Source organism: Hyperolius riggenbachi, chromosome 1 (genome assembly GCF_040937935.1).
Source record: "Hyperolius riggenbachi isolate aHypRig1 chromosome 1, aHypRig1.pri, whole genome shotgun sequence".
NCBI lineage: Eukaryota > Metazoa > Chordata > Amphibia > Anura > Hyperoliidae > Hyperolius > Hyperolius riggenbachi.
In genome coordinates, this window is record NC_090646.1 from 589,774,810 (window position 1) to 589,801,462 (window position 26,653).

Genomic DNA, 26,653 nt, shown 5'->3' on the forward strand with positions numbered 1-26,653 from the left:
TTTGCACCCTAACTGTGCTAAGGGGCCCAAAGTCCAATGAGTACCTTTAGGATTTCACAGGTCATTTTTGTTTCAAGACTAGTCCCCATGGTTTAGGGCCCCTAAAATGCCAGGGCAGTATAGGAACCCCACTAATGAACCCATTTTAGAAAGAAGACACCCCAAGGTATTCCGTTAGGAGTATGGTGAGTTCATAGAAGATTTTATTTTTTGTCACAAGTTAGCGGAAAATGATTTTAATTGTTTTGTTTTTTTCGCAAAGTGTCATTTTCCGCTAACTTGTGACAAAAAAATTAAATCTTCTATGAACTCACCATACTCCTAACGGAATACCTTTGGGTATTCCGTTAGACTACTCCGTGAGGAGTAGTCTTGAAACCAAATGTCGCAAAATGACCTGTGAAATCCTAAAGGTACTCATTGGACTTTGGGCCCCTTAGCGTACTTGGGGTGTAAAAAAGTGCCACACATGTGGTACCGCCGTACTCAGAAGTAGTATAATGTGTTTTGGGGTGTATTTTTACACATACCCATGCTGGGTGGGAGAAATATCTCTGTAAATGACAATTGTTTGATTTTTTTTTTACACACAATTGTCCATTTACAGAGATATTTCTCCCACCCAGCATGGGTATGTGTAAAAATACACCCCAAAACACATTATACTACTTCTCCTGAGTACGGCGATACCACGTGTGACACTTTTTTGCAGCCTAAGTGCGCTAAGGGGCCCAACGTCCTATTCACAGGTCATTTTGAAGCATTTGTTTTCTAGACTACTCCTCACGGTTTAGGGCCCCTAAAATGCCAGGGCAGTATAGGAACACCACTAATGAACCCATTTTAGAAAGAAGACACCCTAAGGTATTCCGTTAGGTGTATGGCGAGTTCATAGAAGATTTTATTTTTTGTCACAAGTTAGTGAAAAATGACACTTTGTGAAAAAAAAATATCAATTTCCGCTAACTTTTGACAATAAATAAAATCTTCTATGAACTCGTCATACACCTAACAGAATACATTGGGGTGTCTTTTTTTCTAAAATGGGGTCACTTGTGGGGTTCCTATACCGCCCTGGCATTTTACGGGCCCAAAACCGTGAGTAGTCTGGAAACCAAATGTCTCAAAATGACCAGGGGTATAAGCATCTGCAAATTTTGATGACAGGTGGTGTATCAGGGGGCAAATTTTGTGGAACCGGTCATAAGCAGGGTGGCCTTTTTAGATGACAGGTTGTATTGGGCCTGATCTGATGGATAGGAGTGCTAGGGGGGTGACAGGAGGTGATTGATGGGTGTCTCAGGGGGTGTTTAGAGGGGAAAATAGATGCAATCAATGCACTGGGGAGGTGATCGGAAGGGGGTCTGAGGGGGATCTGAGGGTTTGGCCGAGTGATCAGGAGCCCACACTGGGCAAATTAGGGCCTGATCTGATGGGTAGGTGTGCTAGGGGGTGACAGGAGGTGATTGATGGGTGTCCAAAGGTGTGATTAGAGGGGGAATAGATGCAAGCAATGCACTGGCGTGGTGATCAGGGCTGGGGTCTGAGGGCGTTCTGAGGGTGTGGGCGGGTGATTGAGTGCCCTAGGGGCAGATAGGGGTCTAATCTGATGGATAGCAGTGACAAGGGGTGATTGATGGGTAATTAGTGGGTGTTTGGAGGAGAGAACAGATGTAAACAATGCACTTGGGAGGTGATCTGACGTCGGATCTGCGGGCGATCTATTGGTGTGGGTGATCAAATTGCCTGCAAGGGGCAGGTTAGGGGCTGATTGATGGGTGGCAGTGCCAGGGGGTGATTGATGGGTGGCAGTGCCAGGGGGTGATTGATGGGTGGCAGTGACAGGGGGTGATTGATGGGTGATTGACAGGTGATCAGTGGGTTATTACAGGGAAGAACAGATGTAACTAATGCACTGGCGAATTGATAAGGGGGGGGGGGTCTGAGGGCAATCTGAGCGTGTAGGCGGGTGATTGGGTGCCCACAAGGGGCAGATTGGGGTCTGATCTGATGGGTAACAGTGACAGGTGGTGATAGGGCGTGATTGATGGGTAATTAGTGGGTGTTTAGGGTAGAGAACAGATGTAAACACTGCACTTGGGAGGTGATCTGACGTCGGATCTGCGGGCGATCTATTGGTGTGGGTGGGTGATCAGATTGCCCGCAAGGGGCAGGTTAGGGGCTGATTGATGGGTGGCAGTGACAGGGGGTGATTGATGGGTGATTGACAGGTGATCAGGGGGATAGAGGTATACAGTACACGGGGGGGGGGGGGGGGGTCTGGGGAGAATCTGATGGGTGGGGGGGGTGATCAGGAGTCCCCAGGGGGCAGTTTAGGGTTAAAAAAATAGCGTTGACAGATAGTGACAGGGAGTGATTGATGGGTGATTGGGTGTAAACAGGGGTCTGGGAGGTGGGCAGGGGGGGGTCTGAGGGGTGCTGTGGGCGATCAGGGGGCAGGGGGGGGGGGGGGAATCAGTGTGCTTGGGTGCAGACTAGGGTGGCTGCAGCCTGCCCTGGTGGTCCCTCGGACACTGGGACCACCAGGGCAGGAGGCAGCCTGTATAATGCACTTTGTAAACATTACAAAGTGTATTATACACTTTGTATGCGATCGTGGGGTTAACATCCCGCCGGCGCTTCCGTATGGCCGGCGGGATGTTGCGGCGGGTGAGCGGAGTCAGGCGCCGGCGGTGGATCGCGTCACGGATGACGCGATCGCTCCGCCCATGCCCCTACAAGGACCGCCGCCTCTGTGGGTGAGCTGGTCCTTGCGGGGTCCACTTCCCGGCCGCCTCTGTGCGTTAGGCGGTCGGGAAGTGGTTAAAGAGACTGTGAAGTCCTTTTTTTTTTTTTTTTTTTTTTTTTTTTTCCTTATATTGTCATAAAATCCTCTTCAGCATTAATTTCCAAGTGGAATCACTGCTTCCCCACAGCAGATAAATGATTTATTACTGAGAAATAGACCTGCAAAGTTCCAGGGCTCGCAGGGCTTTACTTCCTCGAAGAGGCAGAGCTTTGTGCTGTAGCTCTGCCTCCTCAGCAGTCAATCTCTGCCGATCGCCGCCTCTCCCCACCCCTCTCAGTCTTCTTTCACTGAGAGGGGCGGGGAGGAAGCAGAGATACAGCACAAAGCTCTGCCTCCCAAGGGCAGCATAATCTGCTACCTGTAAAGTCGTGGAACTTTGCAGGTCTATTTCTCAGTAATAAATCACTCATCTGCCACGGGGATGCGGCGAATCCACTTGGAAATTAATGCTGCAGAGGATTTTATGACAACATAAGGTTAAAAACAGAGACTTAAGAGTCTCTTTAACGCTTATAAGAGAACCGTACAGACATATAGTAGTAGAATGCAGTAAATTATTCAGAATACCCACTTCTACATGAAATATTCTGATTTCATTATCAGAAACCCTTCTTATTGCTTAACAGTATGCATCATTATTTTTTTTTTAATTGGATGTTAAACTGCCTGCTTTTTTGAATGGATAAACACTAAGGCCTCGATTCATAAAGCATTACCACATGCGGTAATGCTGAAAACCGCAGACTTTCCCGACCACTTAGAAATGTGTCAATTCATAAAGGCTGTTACCGCATGAAAAGCTGACATTACCGACCAGGGAGATAAATTACCGACTTGGCTGTAGTTACCTCCAACACATGTCAGTAAATTGTCAGCAAATGTCAATTCATAAAGCCTGCAACAAGCGGTAAGCCTGACGATAGTTGCCGACATCTCTGGTGAGGCGTTAACAAGTTACCGACACCTCTGATGAATGCAAAGTGCAGAGAGCCGAAGTCTGTTTGAGTCATCTGTGTAGAGAGCCAGAGAGCCGTCTGTGTGAGTCATTTGAGCAGGCAGGGAAAGTCTGTGCGAGTCATCTGTCTGAGTCATTTGTGGAGTCATTTGTGCAGGGCAAAAGAGAGAATCGCCACACTGCTCTACTCTACCGCTCAATGGGCTGCGGTAATTTACCGACCTTCAAAGGCAGCTGGGGAAATCTTTATGAATTAGCACACAGACCGGGAGAAAACAGAGTGCGGTATTTTCCCAACAAGATTTTTTTTTTATTATTGAATCGAGGCCAAACTCTGAATGTGGCCTTGGGGGTCTGTGAAATGAGGTAACAAAGCTAGAGGTATTTGGAGGATTTTGGACAGCAAGGTCTTGTATTTTTATCCAAGCGTCTTCCCCATTACAAAGGTGCAATGTGTCACCATCACTGTTCCTTTTCAAAGTAAGATTAATTAGGATAATTTTTTTTTTTTTTTTTAATGACTTCAACCAAAGTTGAATAGACACGGAATCTGAGCATAGCTTTCAGATAGCCATGTGGAAGTTTGCATAGCTGCTGTGACATGGCAATACCAGCTATCTGTGAGACAATATTGTCTTGTGTAAGGATAATAATGGGCTATTTTTTTCTTCAGGAACAGGAAAGCACTTCGCTTGCAGAAAGTTTGAGAGCAACGGCAGAAGCTGCTTTGTCCCAGACAGGATTTACCTACGATGAAAACACTGGCTTGTACTATGACCACAGTACCGGATTCTACTATGACTCGGTATGTGTGCTTCCTATGTGTTTTGTTTCTAGTCAGTTGGCAGTCTGACTAGGGTATCTAGATATATATAGAGAGATATGGAACCACCAGCCTGTTTTTGTGAGTGACACATCCCAAAAGGTCTCTAGTGAAAAAAATATGATATTCACCATGTAATTTATTATTTGATCCACAATCAGCCTACACATAATCATCTTTACTACTGGTAGACATGAAAAAAACTAGACCGCACCAACTGCCATTATTTAAAACCTCACCCACTAACATTGCGATAGGCTAAAAGGGTGTTTTTTTTTTTTTTTGTTTTTTTTTTTTTTTAATAGATATACATACGCACAGAGGGAGATAATGGTTGCTTGGTAGTTGGAAACAGCTGTTATTCCCCACAATGCAACAAGGCTCACAGACAGGAAACTGTTAGGACCTAGGTTCTGACACCACGCTGTGGGAGGGGGTTCACCACAATATCAGCCATACAGTGCCCCTTAAGATCTGTTTGACAAAAAGGAAGGAGGTAACAGCTACTGACTGCAGTGTTCTCCCCAGGCTCTTTTAGCCGGGTGCTCCACCCGGCTAGTTTTGGTGAGCACCCGGCTGTCATCGGCTCACTTCCTCCTCTGCTGAAAGCAGAGTTGCACACAGAAGCGTCAGCCCTGCATTTTCTCAACACACCGCACCAGGCTAATTTTTCATGCCACCCGGCTAATTTTTTATGCCACCCAGCTAGAAAAAAATTCTGGGGAGAACACTGGACTGGGATGAAGTTCAATCCTTGGTAACAGTTCCTCTTTAAATAAGTCCTTTATGTCCTTGTAAGCCAGGTGTAGATCTAAGGCAGCTGGCATATAGCACACCTATAACTTATTATGCTTACAGAACCATAAAAAAGAGCATATTCCACCCACTGTCCTGAAGTGATGAATAATGATTTGTTGCTTCTCATTCTTGAGGAGGTGAAGTTTATATTGCAATTACTTCTAATTTTAAAAAGGCAGAATTGTACTGTTTAGTGTTTGTAATTACTGTAAATCAAGTTTACCCTCTTGTGGATAGCTTTAAAGGGAACCAGAGATGAAGGACCCTCATGTATTTTACCATATATATCAGTGGGAACATTTGAGAAAACACCTACCCTGCTCTGTTTCATTCTTCACTGCTCAGCCTGCTTGTTACTAGCCCAGATAAAATCCCTGACCAAGCATTCAGTCTGGCTTTGCTCAGGAATCATTATAGCTGAGTCTGTCTTCTTTGGTGTCTTTTCAAGCCCAAGCCTGCCCCCTTCTGGCTCTGTTATGAGTCATCTACAAAGATTCCTGAGCAAAGCCAGACTGAATGCTCAGTCGGGGATTTTACAGGGCTGATAAAAAGCAAGCTGAACAGTGAAGAATGAAACAGAGAGCAAGGTAGATGTTTTCTCTAATGTTCCCACTGATATATATGGTAAAATACATGAGGGTGCTTTGTCTCTGAATCACTTTAAGTACCGTAGTACATGATGCAAATAGTGGATATAATTCCATGCTCAATAACTATGCTTGATAATTGTATTTCCCCAATAAGGAATCCCAGCTGTACTATGATCCCTCCACCGGAATTTATTATTACTGCGATGTGGAGAGTGGGCGATACCAGTTTCATTCGAGAGTTGATCTTCAGTCCTACACAGACACAAGCACTCAGCATAGCAAGGAGAAGAAGGCTAAGAAGAAAAGACCAGAGCCAGCCAGTGCACAGGGGGAGGAGCAAGTAAGTGGCTCTGTCCATTATATAGCTGCACATCCGCTGGGTGCTAGCATGGGATCCTTGACCCCCTGGGTGGTTTATTTAACCACAACTTACTGTTATTCCCAATAGAATGGTTTTAATGATTGCTGTTTAGTTGGAATGATCAGAGTCTTCACCTATAAAATGTAGATTTCTCTAAGGCCTGGAACCCACTAGGAGCGCTTTTCTGATTTGAAAAGCTCTTGCTAATGTAATACTATGAGTGTGATCCCACTTGAGCGATTTGATTTTATAAAAATCCCCATAGCATTGCATTAGTTAGAGCTTTTCCTATCACTAGCACTTAGCAAAGGCTGCTAGTGGGTTTGAGCCCTGAGAGAGCTTGTGTTGGTAGTTTATAATTAACATGACCAGTGTTCTCCCCAGAATTTTTTTCCAGCCGGGTGGCATGAAAAAGTATTACTGCGAAGGATAAAAAAGTAGCGTGGTTCCACCCCTAAAGATTATCTTCAAAATTCCACATATACGCACAAAACGGGTTTTTTTTCATGAACCAAAGTTCTCTTTTATTCTTCAAATTTTTCTTCAGAAAGTTGGTGATAAGTGTAGATACATCAGACCATCACTTCACATAAAAAATGCCTTTGAAGAATAAAAGAGAACTTTGGTTCATGAAAAAAAAACCCGTTTTGTGTGTATATGTGGAATTTTGGCTTGAAAAAGTAGCCGGGCGGGGTGCGAGTGGGGAATGCAGGGCCGTGCATCTCTGCTTACAGCATAGGAGGTTGAGGAGTCGAGCTGATGAGAGCCAGGTGCTCACCAAAATTAGCCAGGTGAAGCACCTCACTAAAAGATCATATCATTTAAGCTCGCCTTCCCAGAATAACTTTGGATGAACCCCCCCCCCTCTCCTTTAATAAGTAGCAATGCCTTAGTTAGCAAACATATGGCAGGGATTAGATTAGTGCTGCAGAAGATGTCAGTGCTATATAAATGCATAATAAGAATATAGTAGGACATTAGACTATGACTATGGTAGGATTAGATTGTGAGCTCCTCTGAGGACCGTGACATGACTATGTACTCTGTAAAGTGCTGCAGATGTCAGTGCTATATAAATACTTAATAATAAGGTAGGACATACATTAGACTACAACTATGGTTGGATTAGATTGTAAGCTCTTTGGGCTAGTGGAAGGAGTTCACTGGTGCTAGTGCGGGAAAGGAGAAGGTCACTGCAGCTAGTGGAGGGAGAAGGGCGCTGGAGCTGGTGGGGGGAGGCAGAAGGTCGCTGGAGCTAGTGGGGGGGAAGAGGTCACTGGGGCTAGTGGGGGGGAGGCAGAAGGTCATTGGGGCGAGTAGAGGGAGATAGGTCACTGGGGCTAGTGGGGGGTAGAAAGTCTCTTGGCTAGTGGGGCGGGAGAGGGAGGAAGTCAATGGCGCTAGTGGGGGGCAGGTAGAGGGTCACTGGGGCTAGTGGGGGGGGCAGGTCAAATGTCACTGGGGCTAGTGGGGGATGCAGAAAGTCTCTGGGGCTAGTGTGGGGAAAGACAAGGTCATTGGGGCTAGTGGGGCAGGTGGAAGGACACTGGGGCTAGTGGGGCAGGTGGAAGGACACTGGGGCTAGTGGGGGTTAGGTGGAATGTCAATGGGGCTAGTGGGGGCTAGATGGAAGGTGACTGGGGCTAGTGGGGGTAGGGAGGAGGTCACTGGGACTAGTGGGGGTAGATAGGTCACTGGGGCTAGTGGGGGTAGGGAGGAGGTCACTGGGGCTAGTGGGGGTAGGGAGGAGGTCACTGGGGCTAGTGGGGGTAGGGAGGAGGTCACTGGGCTAGTGGGAGTAGGGAGGAGGTCACTGGGGCTAGTGGGGGTAGGGAGGAGGTCACTGGGGCTAGTGGGGGTAGGGAGGAGGTCACTGGGGCTAGTGGGGGTAGGGAGGAGGTCACTGGGGCTAGTGTGGGTAGGGAGGAGGTAACTGGGGCTAGTGGGGGTAGGAAGGAGGTAACTGGGGCTAGTGGGGGTATAGAGAAGGTCACTGGGGCTAGAGGGGGTATAGAGAAGGTCACTGGGGCTAGAGAGAAGGTCACTGGGGCTAGTGGGGGTAGATAGAACGTTACTGGGGCTAGGGAGAAGGTCACTGGGGCTAGAGAGAAGGTCACTGGTGCTAGGGAGGAGGTCACTGGGGCTAGTGGGGGTAGGGAGGAGGTCACTGGGGCTAGTGGGGGTATAGAGAAGGTCACTGGGGCTAGTGGGGGTAGATAGAACGTTACTGGGGCTAGGGAGAAGGTCACTGGGGCTAGAGAGAAGGTCACTGGTGCTAGGGAGGAGGTCACTGGGGCTAGTGGGGGTAGGGAGGAGGTCACTGGGGCTAGTGGGGGTATAGAGAAGGTCACTGGGGCTAGAGAGAAGGTCACTGGGGCTAGTGGGGGTAGATAGAACGTTACTGGGGCTAGGGAGGAGGTCACTGGGGCTAGAGAGAAGGTCACTGGGGCTAGGGAGGAGGTCACTGGGGCTAGTGGGGGTAGAGAGAAGGTCACTGGGGCTAGTGGGGGGGGGAGTAGATACATATTTACTGCATTTGGCTGCAGCTGTCCATTCCTCCTCTATTCCTCTAGGGGGCAGGGCTTCCTCTGGACAGGAGACAACTTCCTCCAGGCAGGGCTTCAACCTGCCACACACATGCTCCCTGGTGAGCTTCCCCAGGGCTGGAGAAACCCTTCCTCTGTGCGGAAGTCCTATGGGAGCGGGGTTTCGGCCGCTGGGGGGCAGAGTTTATGCCGAGAAACCCTGCTCTTCTCGGCTGCGGGAGACATGATGGACTGGCTGCCTGCCCTAGCCCCACCGATCCTGTTCAGAGGAAAAAGCCTGTGGGCGGGGCATGGCTTCAAAGAGGCCACGGGAAATCCCCTGGCGGCTCAGTCTGTACGACCCTGGTGAACTCTGAGTTCTTAACTTCTCATTTCAGTGCACAGTCCTAACCTATCTGGAGCTGGAAGGGATGGGACTGGCTGCAGTGCTGACATTCATGCAGCCAGAACAGAGAAGAGACGCTGTGTGGATTCGCTCAGGGAAGAGGGGAGAAAGTCTTTCTGCAGCTTCAGGCTTTTTCCCCAGCCCCAGCCTCGAGTCACACGGCACTATTCTCCCTGTGCTCCACTCACATGTGTATCTAGGCAGCAGCCTCCACTAGCTGAGCTGCCTGGAAGTTAATAGATCGGCAGAGGAGCGCTCCTGCAGTGCCAGGCGGGCGGGGTTTCAAAACAGCCGGGCGGCCCGCCCACCTAATTAGTCCTGGGGAGAACACTGATGACTACTATAAAGTTTCTGTGTTGCACTAGAGGAGATCATTGCCGGATTCCTGGAAACGGCTCTGCTTCTCAGCCAGACACAATACGTTGCCTGAGGATGGCCCTGCCAGGACTGCTGCCAGAAATCACACAATAGTGGCCTCCAGCACTCAATGGGAATGTTATCTTTGAAGTTACATTGGTACTAACAGGTGACTTTTTAAAAGCAAGAAATAACTGAATTTAATTTAGCAGTACACCACTATGCCCACATGATTTGGCCAAATCGCAAAGCTTAGTGCTGTAGAAGGTGCTCTGATTGGAGAACTGCTCCCGATGACGTTTCCTGCTGTGTCCCCTAACTAGACTAGCACATACTTACCTAAGGATAGGGAAGCCTCTGGATCCGAATGAGGCTTCTTTCCCTCTGGTTTCCTGTTGCTGCTCGCGGAATCTCCAGCTGTTCGGGAATGCATTCATTTTCTGGCACGAGTGGGTATAAGCAACGACCCCCTGTTACTCTTCCCTTTCGGATAGTTTGAAAATAGAAATCAAAACAAGTCCATGGTAAGAGTACATACTGAGGGTGCTGTCAGGAGCAAAAAATATCCATCAGGCCCTAGGCAATCGAACTGGGTACATCTAATTGTACTGACACTCTGCAGGAGAATGAGGGGATTCCTCCTCTATTACACATTCTTCATGCACAATCTGAACCAGATTTACTGGTGATAGACGACACCTCTGCGATCAGTGTGCACAACATTCTCAGTACATTCACAACCGTTCTGCGGGGAGTGCATATGTAGGGTACAGTACTACTGTGTAACTTAATTTGTAGTCACCATCCCCAAATTTAATAACATGTAGAATTCATTGATTTCATGAGCAAAGGGAGTTTGAAAAAAAAATCATATTTTTTTTTCTTTTAACCGCTTCACCCTCAAGGGGTTTTTACAGACCAGAGACATTTTCAACTGTCAGCACTCCTCCCTTTCATTCGCCAATAACTTTATTACTACTTATCACAACAAAATGATCTATACCTTTTTGTTCTCGCCACAAATTAGGCTTTCTTTGGGCAGTACATTTTGCTAAGAATTTTTTTATTCTAAATGCATTGTAAGGGGAATTGTACAAAAAAAAAAATTCTCAATTTTCAGCCATTTTAGTTTTAAAATAAAACCTACCATAATTAAAACCCACATATTTTACCATTTGTTATGGTTATTACACCGTTTAAATTATGTCCCTATCATAATGTATGGTGACTAGAGATGTCGCGAACCTCCGATTTTCTGTTTGCGAACCCTATTCGCGAACCTCTGCGAAAGGTTTGGTTCGCGAAAAAGTTCGTGAACCGCAATAGACTTCAATGGGGAGGCGAACTTTGAAAAATAGAAACAATTCTGACAGCTGGAAAAATGATAGAAACCATGTTTCAAGGGCTCTAATACCTGGAGGCACACCTGATCGAGTGAAATACACATCACTGCTGGAACCATTTAGGTTCCCTTTAAAGGGAAGGTCCAAGCAAAATAAAAACATGAGTTTCACTTACCTGGGGCTTCTACCAGCCCCATGCATCCATCCTGTGCCCTCGTAGTCACTCACTGCTGCTCCAGTCCCCCGCTGGCAGCTTTCCGACCTCGGAGGTCGGCGGGCCGCATTGCGTACGTTTTTACGCATTCCCGCTAGTGCAAGAACATTAACACATACATTTTTACGCGTTCCTGGTTCAATGCGTACATTTTTACGCATTGAACCAGTAATGCGTAAAAATGTATGTGTTAATGTTCCTGCAGTAGCGGGAATGCGTAAAAACGTACGCAATGCGGCCCGCCGACCTCCGAGGTCGGAAAGCTGCCAGCGGGGGACTGGAGCAGCAGTGAGTGACTACGAGGGCACAGGATGGATGCATGGGGCTGGTAGAAGCCCCAGGTAAGTGAAACTCATTTTTTTATTTTGCTTGGACCTTCCCTTTAAGGATTTGTAGCATAAAAGCCAACTCACATTGGCTGGGATTTGAACCCGGGTCTTACTATTCTATTGCATTGAGCATAAATAGTAAATGCTAGGCCAGCTTCAGTTACTACTGTTGTGGTACAGCGGTTAGGGTGCTTGCCCACCACACAGTGAGACCCGGGTTCAAATCCCAGCCAATGTGAGTTGGCTTTTATGCTACTAATCCTTAAAGGGAACCTAAACGGTGAAGGATATGGATTTTTCCTTTTAAAATAATACCAGTTGCCTGAATCGCCTGCTGATCCTGTGTCTCTAATACTTTTAGCCACAGCCCCTGAACAAGCATGCAGATCAGGTGCTCTGACTGAAGTCAGACTGGATTAGCTGCATGCTTGTTTCAGGGTGTGATTCAGCCACTATTGCAGTCACAGAGATCAGCTGGACTGCCAGGCAACTGGTATTGTTTACAGGAAACATCCATATCACTCTCAGTTAAGGTTCCCTTTAAGCAACCTAATGTTTCTATTGCATTGAGCATAAATAGTAAATGCTAGGCCAGCTTCAGTTACTACTGTTGTGGTACAGCAGTTAGGGTGCTTGCCCATCACACAGTGAGACCCAGGTTCGATTCCCAGCTATGGTATGTAAACTGGTTTTTGAAATAGTATAATTCCCTGGCAGATGAGACCCTCCTCCCTCTACCGGAGGGAGGAGGGAATAGGTAGAAGGGTGGAGGGAGGAGGGAAGCAGCTGTCCCTTAACTAATTAGTGTAGGAAGACAAGTGAGTGAAATGGCATAAGGACCTTGCTTGGAGAAGGGAGGGGGGGGGGGGGCGGGCCTCCAGCAGTGAGAGCACTGTGTTTGGCAATAATGTGGCTGCTGACTGTGATATAGAGGGTCAAAGTTTTGCTCAATAGAGCATTATGGAGTGAATCGAACTTCCGCAATAGTTCGCCTGTTGCAGGCAAACGCGAACCCCCAAAGTTCGCATGGAACCGTTCGCCGGCGAACAGTTCGCTACATCTCTAATGGTGACAATATATTATTTGGAAATACACAGGTGTAATTTTTCTTTTTTTTTTTTTTTTTTTTTTTTTTTTTCATGTCTAGTCCTTAATTACAAGCCCAATATAGTAAAATAACCATAATATTCCCTCATAAAATACATATTAAAAAAACGGAGTCACTATGGCAACTATTTATGTATTTTTTTTATTTTTTTTTGTCTTTATTTTTTTTTAACAAACAAGTGTGTGAAGGGGCTTTGGAAGTTGAAGGGATTCATTTTAATTATAAATGTATGTGAATGTGTGTTATTTTACTTTTTAGCCACTAGATGGCGTTGCATACTGCTTCCTGTCATTATGAATGGACATGGCCCCTGACCGGGGTCATGTCCATTCGTTCCAGGCATTTTTATTGATTAGGGGAACATTTTTTTCCCCTTCCCCAATCGTGGATCTCAGTGACCCATGGGTAAGTGCGGGAAGGGGGGGCGAGTGCAAGGGGGGGGGGGGGTAAGCGCGCATGCACAGCAGTGGTGGAGGCGTGCGACGCATTCAAATCTCCTGGAGTCGTTCACAGGCTCTAACAGGGCGTTTTTAATGTGGCGGCATGTCGGGAAGCGGTTATTTACAGTTTTAATTTATTAGGTCAGTGCATTTTTTTTATGACTCCGACTCCAGGTACCCAAAAATTGCTTCAACTCCGACTCCACAGCCCTGGTAGTAACGGTAATATTGACGTGTGTTCCCTGCACAGAGCAATATTACTGCTGCTTTGTGCATCAATCCCTTTGTCACCATTGGTTTTGATGATGTCGATATTCGGGTCTCCTGAGTCTTCTACATTTTGCTGTTTGTTCAGACAGCCCTTGAGCTGAACCCATGCATTTTAGCGAGCCTAGTCCTGACACCTGTTTTACAATATTTCAGCATATGTGTGTTGATGTGCTCTGTTTAGCTGTTAAGTATAAATGAGCGCTTTCTTTTTTTTTTCTTGTTTTCGGTAGGTAGAAGAATTAAGTCAGAAAATCCACGACTGTAATAATTCTGAAAAGACTGACAAAGAGGTGCAGACAGATGATTACCCAGCTTGGGCTAGTAAGCATTGACTTCCGTGGTAACGCATATCAAACTGAGCCTTTTACTATTTCTTGTCTTTCGATGATGAGTTCTCAAATGTCCTTAAAGCGGACCTCAACTCTTGCACAGGACAGAAGGGAAACATATAGAAAAACACCCTGTATGTATTTAGAGAGTTTAGCCTGTCTAATTCCCCCTCATCTGTGACTAAGCACAAGTTGTAATTAGATCTCTCAGCTGTGTCACCGGTCTGCTATGGCAGAGAGCTAATTGGTAAACGCGGGATGTTAACAATGTGTCTGCTTCCATGAAAGCAGGAAGTAGACAAACTGCTGGTGTAATGCAGGATCTGCATCAGCTGTAACAAAGAAATGTTTTGTTTTGTTTTTTTCGGCTTGTGTTTGTTCACAAATGTTTTTCTTTAGAGGTTATTATACTGTCGTGTATCTTGTAGAGCAGAGAGGAAGTTCTGAGTTCAGTCCACTTTAATATTTTACTTGCATGTGTATTCTCTTTGTACATTACATATCTAGGAGAATTCATGGAGAAGCATGTGATCACTTTGGTCAGGTGATAGATATGTAAAAGTGGCCATACATCTTTAGACTTGGAGGCTGATCGACCATCAGATTAGATAATTATCAAATCTGATGAAAATCTGTGCCGCCAAGAGCATGCCCGATCACAGCAATTTCGGACCGACATTAGTTGCATGTATAGACAGCGGACATGCTGGAAAATCTCGGGCTGACCTGCACGATCAGGTGCTCAGCGGTAACGGCCGACCGCAACGGAAACCCCTCACCGCTGTCTCCCCTAATGATTTATGTCCCCCCCCCACCCCCGTGCGCAGTTATACTTTACCTGCCGCCGTTTGTACTGAGTGTCTGTGCCCTATTTCTGGCATTCGGGTTCCAATTGATACCAGCATATAGCATGTGGGGCATGTGTGACGTCACATACATGCCCCATGTGCTATAATGCTAGCAATCACGTGGGGGCACAGATACGGAAGTACGAGGACACTCAGCGCAGACGGCGGCAGGTAAAGTATAACTGCACGGGTACCTGGGGGAGGACACATAAATCATTAGGGGACAGGTGGCGGTGTCATGGTGCCACAAGGCCAGTTCCCATAAGATTTCATGCTGAAATGGATCGGGAATTGGCCTGGGGTTAATGGCGGCCAACAGATTTCTTTCTGAACAGATTCGATAGAGAGATCTGTCTCTTGGTCAATCGGCCGCCAAAATCATTAGCTGTATGGCTACATTAAGCCTCTGATTTGCTGGTCATGATTATGTGCTAAAGCAGTATGTGAGCACAGCAAATCAGAGCGTTGCAAATCAGCTAATCACACAAATCACATGCTTCTCCTTGAGTTCTCTTAGACATGACCATCAGTACTTACGGTATGTTACAAATGCTTGTCCTAACCCATTATTAAAGTGAACCTTAAGCCAGAAAAAAAAAATGAGTTTTACTCACCTGGGGCTTCTACCAGCCCCCTGCAGCAGTCCTGTGCCCTCGCAGCCACTCACTCATCCTCTGGTCCCCCGCTGCCAGCTAGTTTCGTTTTTGCCGACAGGCCCATCAGGACTGGCCATGCGTAGCTTTTTCCGCATTCCCGACTAATTAGCGCTATTGCGGGCCGCAAAGCGTACAGAAATACGCGTTGTCGCATATCTATGCGTGCGTAATGCGGCAACGCGTATTTTTGTACGCGTTGCGGCCCGCAATAGTTTACTAATTACTGTCAGGAGCTACGCATGGCCAGTCCTGACGGGCCTGTCGGCAAAAACGAAACTAGCTGGCAGCGGGGGACCAGAGGATGAGTGAGTGGCTGCGAGGGCACAGGACTGCTGCAGGGGGCTGGTAGAAGCCCCAGGTGAGTAAAACTCATTTTTTTTTTTTCTGGCTTAAGGTTCACTTTAAGGCCACCATACACCATTAGATTTATGACTGATCTTGTAAATGAGTGATATTTCTCAGACTGACATATTTTGGGGCACATTGACTGTTTTACCATCTTCAGAATCGGAAAACACCTGATTTGTGTGATTGTTTGGGGAGTGTGGCACACAAAGCATTTTAAGGAAGATTTTATCTTAAAATGAGAGTTAAAATATGTCTATTGTGTCATTTATCAGAGCTCTATTATAAGCACACATGATTACATCAGCGCCTGGCTGTTAAATATTTCCCACAAGCGAAAAATGCATTAGAACTTACATCCCATATAAAGTCCATATCATGCATTCTTTCATGCACGGTTAAAACAAGTGTTCAGTGTTTTTTTCCCCCTAAACACTGAATTACAGTGGCAGGCTGTGGAAACCGCATTTGGGGGGGGGGGGGGGGGGGGTTGTTGGGTTTTTGTGTGTGTGTGTGTGTGTGTGTGTGTGTGTGTGTGTGTGTGTATGTGTATGAACGTGAGTGGTGACTGGGAAGTTGCAAATGTAAAATTTTGCCCAGAAATGCGCATCACCGAGGGGTATCAGACACTTGAAATAGGATTTCAGCTGCATTTTGGAAACGCAGCATCAGTGCATAGACTGGACTATCTGGTGATTTCATCCATGCGCTGTGATTCACTGCAGAATCGCAACATATGGCTGCATGCATTTCAGCACTAGGCTTGAACGATTTTAGGAAAAAATTGAATTGAGCGATTTGATTCGATTCACGATTTCCTTCAAAATCAAGCTTTGTTCCGCCTCTTTGCCTGTTTGTTCCCCTTCTGTTCCCGTCTCTTTGTGCCCCCTTTGCCTCTTCATGCCTCCTCTGGGTCTCTCTCGCTCCCTTTGTGTCTCTGTGCCTGCTCTGTTTCTCTCTGTGTCTCTCTCTGTGCCTCCTCTGTGTCTCTCTGTGCCTCCTCTGTCCCCCAAGCTGCATCAGTTCTGGACATACCTTCCAGCATGAATCCAGCGATGCCAGTCTATCCACTTCGCCTCCTGCAGGCTCTAATGCACTGAATACTTCCTGTATGTCATGTGGAACACGGAGTATTGGCAAGCACGAGAGCCGCCAGATGGCGATAGAGGACGGGCAGCGTTTCGACTCGTGCGGAAGGTATGTCCAACGCTGCGGGCCGCCACTTCTTCAAACTTCCCCCATGTGGAAATGACGTGATCGCGATAATTGCCACTTTGACGATTCTGATATTGTGATCTTGGTGATTGTGGTTTTTGTTTAAATTCGATTTATCTTTCAGGCCTATTCAGCACGTTTGCGTTTTGATTGCATTCGTTATGAATGAAATCACAATCACAGCGGGGAAAATCACCTGCGTTGCCCGCAGCACTAGATTAAAGCCAGGCCTTAATGATTTTTTTTGTTTGTTTTATAAGAGGTGAAATGTTGATATTATTTTTCAGATTACTACAGCTACTACTATTCTTCCTATGGAGATGCCAGCAATACAGCCCCATGTGAGGAGGTGGATGGAAGTCAGGAGGGTCAGCCAGCTGAGGTGACAGCAGAGCCCACAGCATACACACAGGAGCCCTCCAATGCTCTCAGCAGTGCGGCATATACACAGGAAGCCTCCAGTGCTCTCAGCAGTGCGGCATACACACTGAAGCCCTCCAGTGTTTTTAGCAGTGACTATATAGGAGGAGAAGAAAAGACAAATTACGCTGAGGCTGTTCCGGTAGGAGAGTTCAATCTTGATGTCTCACAGTTGCATAGATGAAAGAAAATGGCCTCAATTCACTAAGCTTAACTCCTGTCTTTAATAACTCTTTTGAGCTGTTTTACAGTTATCACCATGGTTATATAATTGTGATAACTGTAAAACAGCTCAGAAGAGTTATTAAAGACAGGAGTTAAGCTTAGTCCTGTTCAGATAGGGGAGGTATAACCGAACAATTCACATGTGTAAAGTCTGATGAATGGGGGCGGGGGGGGCATGGGACCACTGGAAATGGCCAAGTTGCATGTGGTCCTGAGCTCCGCGGAAACAGTGATTGCAGTATTAGAGGTGGTTGATCACAATATATAATGAATGACAGTAGCCTCAGCAGCAGGTGATAGGTGCATCTGTGTGCTTCCAGTAGTATTTGGGGTAGTTGGTGCTGAATGCACCTAATATTTAAAATATTAGTTGGGCTTGACTTGATTTGTAACTATGGCAAGGGTGCCTTAAAGGACAACTGAAGCAAGAGGGTTATGGAGGCTGCCAAATTAATTGTTTTTTTAGCAATACTGGTTACCTGGCTGTCCTGCTGATCCTCTGCCTCTAATACTTTTAGCCATAGACCCTGACAAGCATGCAGCAGATCAGGTGTTTCTGACATTATTGTCAGATCTGACAAGATTAGCTGCATGCATGTTTGTGGTGTTATTCAGACACTACTGCAGCCAAATAGATCAGCAGGGCTCCCAGAGAACTGGTATTGTTTGTTTATAAGCAAATAAATATGGCAGCTTACATTTTCCTCTCACTTCAGTTGTGAGATACAGAGGCTATCATCTTCATTCTCTGTTAAACTATGCCAGCTGTGTGACATCTGTGCTGATGCTCTGCCTCTAATACCTTGTTAAGTCACTGGCCCAGAATGAGCATGCAGATCAGATGCTTTGACTCTGGGGTGATTGTCATCAGCTGCTTGCTTGTTGCAGGTGTGTGACTTAAAAAACTAAAGCCAAAAGCTCAGCATGACAGCCAGGAAACTGGCATTTTTTAAAAAGGAATGAAGATGGTTGCCTCTGTATATCTCTCACTTGCGTTTTCCTTTAATTCCCATCTTCCTGCGTGGCAAATTTTCTGCACAGAGGAAAAAGCCTGTTTCAAACCTACCATTTAACCTCCCTGGTGGTATGATTCTTTCCTCAATTTAGTGTCTAAAAGTTGTACAGTTTTTTATTTGTTTTTTTTCATTAGCTGTTGGACCAAGCAGGAAAAGAATCATACCTGCAGAGAGTCTGCAGCACCCCCTGCACTTTACTCACCTTTCTGGGAGCCAGCACTGCAATTCTCCCTCCTTTCCACCTAGTCGCACTCTACCCCTATGGTGAGATTGCCATCTGTTGTCCTGTGACAACCGGCAATCTCACCTGAGGGATCGATGGCCTCTGAGGACCGGAAGAAGCCGTGCTGCCAAGTATCTGGATGCTGGGGGAGGTGAGTTGTAACTGTCGCTGCACAGCATCCCCATACATCCCAGTGCCTTCCCCGAGCCATGCTTTGGGATTACCCCTCCTGGCTTCTTTTTTCCACTATGAGCCGCCAAGGAGGTTTATTTAGAGCAGAGACACTTGCATTTGGTATTTCTGTGTGCCATCTGTCTCTGTGCATCTGCAGTAACTTAACCTCCTTAGCGGTAATCCCGAGTCAGGTTTAGGACAGAAATCCTCAGATCAGAGCGATAATCCCGTGCCAGCGTTTACGGATTTTTTTTTTTTTCCTGTTAAAGCACTGGCGATTTTAGAAATCGCCCTAAAAGCGCTTGTGCAACGCTTTCCTATAAGAGTGTTCACATGTGAGCGTTTCGATTTCTTTGATATTGCCAATGCGCTGCCTGTACCATTTTCTGAGCGCTTTGGCTCAATGGAAGGTATAGGAAAATCGCAAAGTGCTTGAAAAAGCGCTTTGTATAGCGATTTCCTGAACGCTTTTATGAATAATTACATTGTATCCATTTCCGGGTCAAAGACTTCATTTCCTGACTGACGTCAGGAAGTGAAAATACGAATTGCTTAGAAAAGCGCTTTTCTACGCACAAAGCACGCTTTAAAAAAAAAAAAAAAAACCTCTATAAATCGCTCAGCGCGTGCAATAGCGCTGCCAATTTATAATGTAAACATAACCTAAAAGCTTGTGAAAAAATTGCACAGCTTTTAGACCCTAAATCTGGAAATAATCCTAACGCCAGGGAAATTAAATACACACACATGAAAAAGTAACATTTTACAAGATATTTACTAAAAACTGTGCAATTTATAGAGCTGACCCCTATTTTTTTTTTTTTTTCTTGCCTAGAGCTTGACTTTAACCACTTCCCGACCGCCTAACGCACAGGGGCGGCCGGGAAGTGGAGCCCTGAAGGACCGGCTCACCCACAGAGGCGGCGGTCCATTTAAGGGCATGGGCGGAGCGATCGCGTCATCCGTGACGCGATCCTCCGCCGCCGCTCGTATCCGCGTACCCGCCGCAACATCCCGCCGGCCATACGGAAGCGCCGGCGGGATGTTAACCTGACGATCGCCGCATACAAAGTGTATAATACACTTTGTAATGTTTACAAAGTGTATTATACAGGCTGCCTCCTGCCCTGGTGGTCCCAGTGTCCGAGGGACCACCAGGGCAGGCTGCAGCCACCCTATGTCGCACCCAAGCACACTGATTTCTCCCCCCCTGCCCCAGATCGCCCACAGCACCCCTCAGACCCCCCCCCTGCCCACCCCCCAGACCCCTGTTTGCACCCAATAACCCCCCTAATCACCCATCAATCACTCCCTGTCACTATCTGTCAACGCTATTTTTTTTTTATCCCCCCCCCCCTGCCCACTGCCCCCTCCTGATCACCCCCCCACTCCTCAGATTCTCCCCAGACCCCCCCCCCCCCCCTGTGTACTGTATGCATCTATCCCCCCTGATCACCTGTCAATCACCCATCAATCACCCCCTGTCACTGCCACCCATCAATCAGCCCCTAACCTGCCCCTTGCGGGCAATCTGATCACCCACCCACACCAATAGATCGACCGCAGATCCGACATCAGATCACCACCCAAGCGCAGTGTTTACATCTATTGTCTCCTCTAAACACCCACTAATTACCCATCAATCACCCCCTATCACCACCTGTCACTGTTACCCATCAGATCAGACCCTAATCTGCCCCTTGCGGGCACCCAATCACCCGCCTACACGCTCAGATTGCCCTCAGACCCCCCCTTATCAATTCGCCAGTGCATTAGTTACATCTGTTCTTCCCTGTAATAACCCACTGATCACCTGTCAATCACCTGTCAATTACCCATCAATCACCCCCTGTCACTGCCACCCATCAATCACCCCCTGTCACTGCCACTCATCAATCAGCCCCTAACATGCCCCTTGCGGGCAATCTGATCACCCACCCACACCAATAGTTCGCCCGCAGATCCGACGTCAGATCACCTCCCAAGTGCAATGTTTATATCTGTTCTCTACCCTAAACACCCACTAATCACCCATCAATCACCCCCTGTCACTGCTACCTATCAGATTAGACCCCTATCTGCCCCTAGGGCACTCAATCACCCGCCCACACCCTCAGAATGCCCTCAGGCCCCAGCCCTGATCACCTCGCCAGTGCATTGCTTGCATCTATTCCCCCCTCTAATCACACCTTGAGACACCCATCAATCACCTCCTGTCACCCCCTAGCACACCTACCCATCAGATCAGGCCCTAATTTGCCCCGTGTGGGCTCCTGATCACTCGGCCAAACCCTCAGACCCCCTTCCGATCACCTCCCCAGTGCATTGATTGCATCTATTTTCCCCTCTAACCACCCCCTGAGACACCCATCAATCACCTCCTGTCACCCCCCTAGCACTCCTATCCATCAGATCAGGCCCAATACAACCTGTCATCTAAAAGGCCACCCTGCTTATGACCGGTTCCACAAAATTCGCCCCCTCATAGACCACCTGTCATCAAAATTTTCAGATGCTTATACCCCTGAACAATCATTTTGAGACATTTGGTTTCCAGACTACTAACGGTTTTGGGCCCGTAAAATGCCAGGGCGGTATAGGAACCCCACAAACTGACCCCATTTTAGAAAAAAGACACCCCAATGTATTCTGTTAGGTGTATGACGAGTTCATAGAAGATTTTATTTTTTGTCAAAAGTTAGCGGAAATTGATTTTTGTTTTTTTTTCTTCACAAAGTGTCATTTTTCACTAACTTGTGACAAAAAATAAAATCTTCTATGAACTCGCCATACACCTAACGGAACACCTTGGGGTGTCTTCTTTCTAAAATGGGGTCACTTGTGGGGTTCCTATACTGCCCTGGCATTTTAGGGGCCTTAAACCGTGAGGAGTAGTCTAGAAAACAAATGCCTCAAAATGACCTGTGATTAGGACGTTGGGCCCCTTAGCTCACCTAGGCTGCAAAAAAGTGTCACACATGTGGTATCGCCGTACTCAGGAGAAGTAGTATAATGTGTTTTGGGGTGTATTTTTACACATACCCATGCTGGGTGGGAGAAATCTCTCTGTAAATGGACAATTGTGTGTAAAAAAAATCAAACAATTGTCATTTACAGAGGTATTTCTCCCACCCAGCATGGGTATGTGTAAAAATACACCCCAAAACACATTATACTACGTCTCCCGAGTACGGCGATACCACATGATTGGCACTTTTTTGCAGCCTAACTGCGCTAAGTGGCCCAAAGTCCAATGAGTACCTTTAGGATTTCACAGGTCATTTTTGTTTCAAAACTACTCCTCACGGTTTAGGGCCCCTAAAATGCCAGGGCAGTATAGGAACCCCACAAATGACCCCATTCTAGAAATAAGACACCCAAACGTATTCCGTTAGGAGTATGGTGAGTTCATAGAAGATTTTTATTTTTTGTCACAAGTTAGCGGAAAATGACACTTTGTGAAAAAAAACAATTAAAATCAATTTCCGCTAACTTGTGACAAAAAAATAAAAGCTTCTATGAACTCACCATACTCCTAACGGAATACCTTGGGGTGTCTTCTTTCTAAAATGGGGTCATTAGTGGGGTTCCTATACTGTCCTGGCATTTTAGGGGCCCTAAACCGTGAGGAGTAGTCTTGAAACAAAAATGACCTGTGAAATCCTAAAGGTACTCATTGGACTTTGGGCCCCTTAGCGCAGTTAGGCTGCAAAAAAGTGCCAATCATGTGGTATCGCCGTACTCGGGAGAAGTAGTATAATGTGTTTTGGGGTGTATTTTTACACATACCCATGCTGGGTGGGAGAAATACCTCTGTAAATGACAATCTTTTGATTTTTTTACACACAATTGTCCATTTACATAGTTATTTCTCCCACCCAGCATTGGTATGTGTAAAAATACACCCCAAAACACATTGTACTACTTCTCCCGAGTACGGCGATACCACATGTGTGGCACTTTTTTGCACCCTAACTGCGCTAAGGGGCCCAAAGTCCAATGAGTACCTTTAGGATTTCACAGGTCATTTTGAGAAATTTTGTTTCAAGACTACTCCTCACGGTTTAGGGCCCCTAAAATGCCAGGACAGTATAGGAACCCCACAAATGACTCCATTTTAGAAAGACACCCCAAGGTATTCTGTTAGTAGTACGGTGAGTTCATAGAAGATTTTATTTTTTGTCACAAGTTAGCGGAAAATAACACTGTGAAAAAAAACAATAAAAATCAATTTCCGCTAACTTGTGACTAAAAATAAAATCTTCTATGAACTCACCGTACTACTAACAGAATACCTTGGGGTGTCTTCTTTCTAAAATGGAGTCATTTGTGGGGTTCCTATACTGTCCTGGCATTTTAGGGGCCCTAAACCGTGAGGAGTAGTCTTGAAACAAAATTTCTCAAAATGACCTGTGAAATCCTAAAGGTACTCATTGGACTTTGGGCCCCTTAGCGCAGTTAGGGTGCAAAAAAGTGCCACACATGTGGTATCGCCGTACTCAGGAGAAGTAGTATAATGTGTTTTGGGGTGTATTTTTACACATACCCATGCTGAGTGGGAGAAAGATCTCTGTAAATGGACAATTGTGTGTAAAAAAAAAATTTAAAAAATTGTCATTTACAGAGATATTTCTCCCACCCAGCATGGGTATGTGTAAAAATACACCCCAAAACACATTATACTACTTCTCCTGAGTACGGCAATACCACATGTGTGGCACTTTTTTGCAGCCTAACTGCGCTAAGGGGCCCAAAGTCCAATGAGCACCTTTAGGCTTTACATGGGTGCTTACAAATTAGCACCCCCCAAAATGCGAGGACAGTAAACACACCCCACAAATGACCCCATTTTGGAAAGTAGACACTTCAAGGTATTCAGAGAGGGGCATGGTGAGTCCGTGGCAGATTTCATTTTTTTTTTTTTGTCGCAAGTTAGAAGAAATGGAAACTTTTTTTTTTTTTTTTTTTTTTTGTCACAGTGTCATTTTCCGCTTACTTGTGACAAAAATTAATATCTTCTATGAACTCACTATGCCTCTCAGTGAATACTTTGGGATGTCTTCTTTCCAAAATGGGGTCATTTGGGGGGGTATTTATACTATCCTGGAATTCTAGCCCCTCATGAAACATGTCAGGTGGTCAGAAAAGTCATAGATGCTTGAAAATGGGAAAATTCACTTTTTGCACCATAGTTTGTAAACGCTATAACTTTTACCCAAACCAATAAATATACACTGAATGGGGTTTTTTTTATCGAAAACATGTTTGTCCACATTTTTCGCGCTGCATGTATACAGAAATTTTACTTTATTTGAAAAATGTCAGCACAGAAAGTTAAAAAAATCATTTTTTTGCCAAAATCCATGTCTTTTTTGATGAATATAATAAAAAGTAAAAATCGAAGGAGGAAATCAAAAGTGGCCGCTCCTTAAGGGGTAGAAAGCCCACGGTCCTCAAGTGGTTAATGAGGTTTAACCACTTGAGGACCGTGGGCTTTACCCCCCTTAAGGACCAGGCACTTTTTTTCCATTCAGACCACTGCAGCTTTCACGGTTTATTGCTCGCTCATACAACCTACCACCTAAATGAATTTTGGCTCCTTTTCTTGTCACTAATAAAGCTTTCTTTTGGTGCTATTTGATTGCTCCTGCGATTTTTACTTTTTATTATATTCATCAAAAAAGACATGGATTTTGTCAAAAAAATGATTTTTTTTAACTTTCTGTGCTGACATGTTTCAAATAAAGTAAAATTTCTGTATACATGCAGCGCGAAAAATGTGGACAAACATGTTTTTGATTAAAAAAAACCCATTCAGCCTATATTTATTGGTTTGGGTAAAAGTTATAGCGTTTGGTGTCAAAAGTGAATTGTTGTCTACTTTCCAAAATGGGGTAATTTGTGGGGTGTGTTTACTGTCCTGGCATTTTGGGGGGTGCCTATTTGTAAGCACCCCTGTAAAGCCTAAAGGTGCTCATTTGACTTTAAACCCCTTAGCGCAGTTAGGGTGCAAAAAAGTGCCACACATGTGGTATTGCCGTACTCAGGAGAAGTAGTATAATGTGTTTTGGGGTGTATTTTTACACATACCCATGCTGGTGGGAGAAATATCTCTGTAAATGACCATTTTTTGATTTTTTTTTTTTTTACACATAATTATCCATTTACAGAGATATTTCTCCCACCCAGCATGGGTATGTGTAAAAATACACCCCAAAACACATTGTACTACTTCTCCCGAGTACGACGATACCACATGTGTGGCACTTTTTTGCACCCTAACTGTGCTAAGGGGCCCAAAGTCCAATGAGTACCTTTAGGATTTCACAGGTCATTTTTGTTTCAAGACTACTCCTCACGGTTTAGGGCCCCTAAAATGCCAGGGCAGTATAGGAACCCCACTAATGAACCCATTTTAGAAAGAAGACACCCCAAGGTATTCCGTTAGGAGTATGGTGAGTTCATAGAAGATTTTTATTTTTTGTCACAAGTTAGCGGAAATTGATTTTAATTGTTTTTTTTTTTTTTCACAGTGTCATTTTCCGCTAACTTGTGACAAAAGATAAAATCTTCTATGAACTCACCATACTCCTAACGGTATACCTTTGGGTGTCTTCTTTCTAAAATGGGTTCATTTGTGGGGTTCCTATACTGCCCTAGCATTTTAGGGGCCCTAAACCGTGAGGAGTAGTCTTGAAACCAAATGTCGCAAAATGACCTGTGAAATCCTAAAGGTACTCATTGGACTTTGGGCCCCTTAGCGCACTTAGGGTGTAAAAAAGTGCCACACATGTGGTACCGCCGTACTCAGGAGAAGTAGTATAATGTGTTTTGGGGTGTATTTTTACACATACCCATGCTGGGTGGGAGAAATATCTCTGTAAATGACCATTTTTTGATTTTTTTTTTTTACACACAATTGTCCATTTACAGAGATATTTCTCCCACCCAGCATGGGTATGTGTAAAAATACACCCCAAAACACATTATACTACTTCTCCTGAGTACGGTGATACCACATGTGTGACACTTTTTTGCAGCCTAAGTGCGCTAAGGGGCGCAACGTCCTATTCACAGGGCATTTGTTTTCTAGACTACTCCTCACAGTTTAGGGCCCCTAAAATGCCAGGGCAGTATAGAAACCCCACAAGTGACCCCATTTTAGAAAGAAGACACCCCAAGGTATTCCGTTAGGTGTATGGCGAGTTCATAGAAGATTTAATTTTTTGTCACAAGTTAGTGAAAAATGACACTTTGTGAAAAAAATATATCAATTTCCGCTAACTTTTGACAATAAATAAAATCTTCTATGAACTCGTCATACACCTAACAGAATACATTGGGGTGTCTTTTTTCTAAAATGGGGTCACTTGTGGGGTTCCTATACCGCCCTGGCATTTTACGGGCCCAAAACCGTGAGTAGTCTGGAAACCAAATGTCTCAAAATGACCAGGGGTATAAGCATCTGCAAAATTTGATGACAGGTTGTGTATCAGGGGGCAAATTTTGTGGAACCGGTCATAAGCAGGGTGGCCTTTTTAGATGACAGGTTGTATTGGGCCTGATCTGATGGATAGGAGTGCTAGGGGGGGTGACAGGAGGTGATTGATGGGTGTCTCAGGGGGTGTTTAGAGGGGAAAATAGATGCAATCAATGCACTGGGGAGGTGATCGGAAGGGGGTCTGAGGGGGATCTGAGGGTTTGGCCGAGTGATCAGGAGCCCACACGGGGCAAATTAGGGCCTGATCTGATGGGTAGGTGTGCTAGGGGGTGACAGGAGGTGATTGATGGGTGTCTCAAGGTGTGATTAGAGGGGGGAATAGATGCAAGCAATGCACTGGCGAGGTGATCAGGGCTGGGGTCTGAGGGCGTTC

The 26,653-nt window shown here is 45.7% G+C and overlaps 1 protein-coding gene across 3 annotated transcripts in view; it reads left to right on the forward strand.

Moving 5' to 3' along the window:
• The window catches only part of AGGF1 (angiogenic factor with G-patch and FHA domains 1), a 105,740-nt gene that overhangs the window by 21,581 nt on the left and 57,506 nt on the right, over nt 1-26,653 (forward strand). For all 3 annotated transcript variants that reach the window (XM_068248923.1, XM_068248915.1, XM_068248933.1), the window contains exons 4-7: nt 4,438-4,569; nt 6,130-6,315; nt 13,559-13,649; nt 17,009-17,283. In XM_068248923.1, the coding sequence (XP_068105024.1) occupies nt 4,438-4,569; nt 6,130-6,315; nt 13,559-13,649; nt 17,009-17,283 (684 nt within the window). The remainder of the gene's footprint in view (nt 1-4,437; nt 4,570-6,129; nt 6,316-13,558; nt 13,650-17,008; nt 17,284-26,653) is intronic.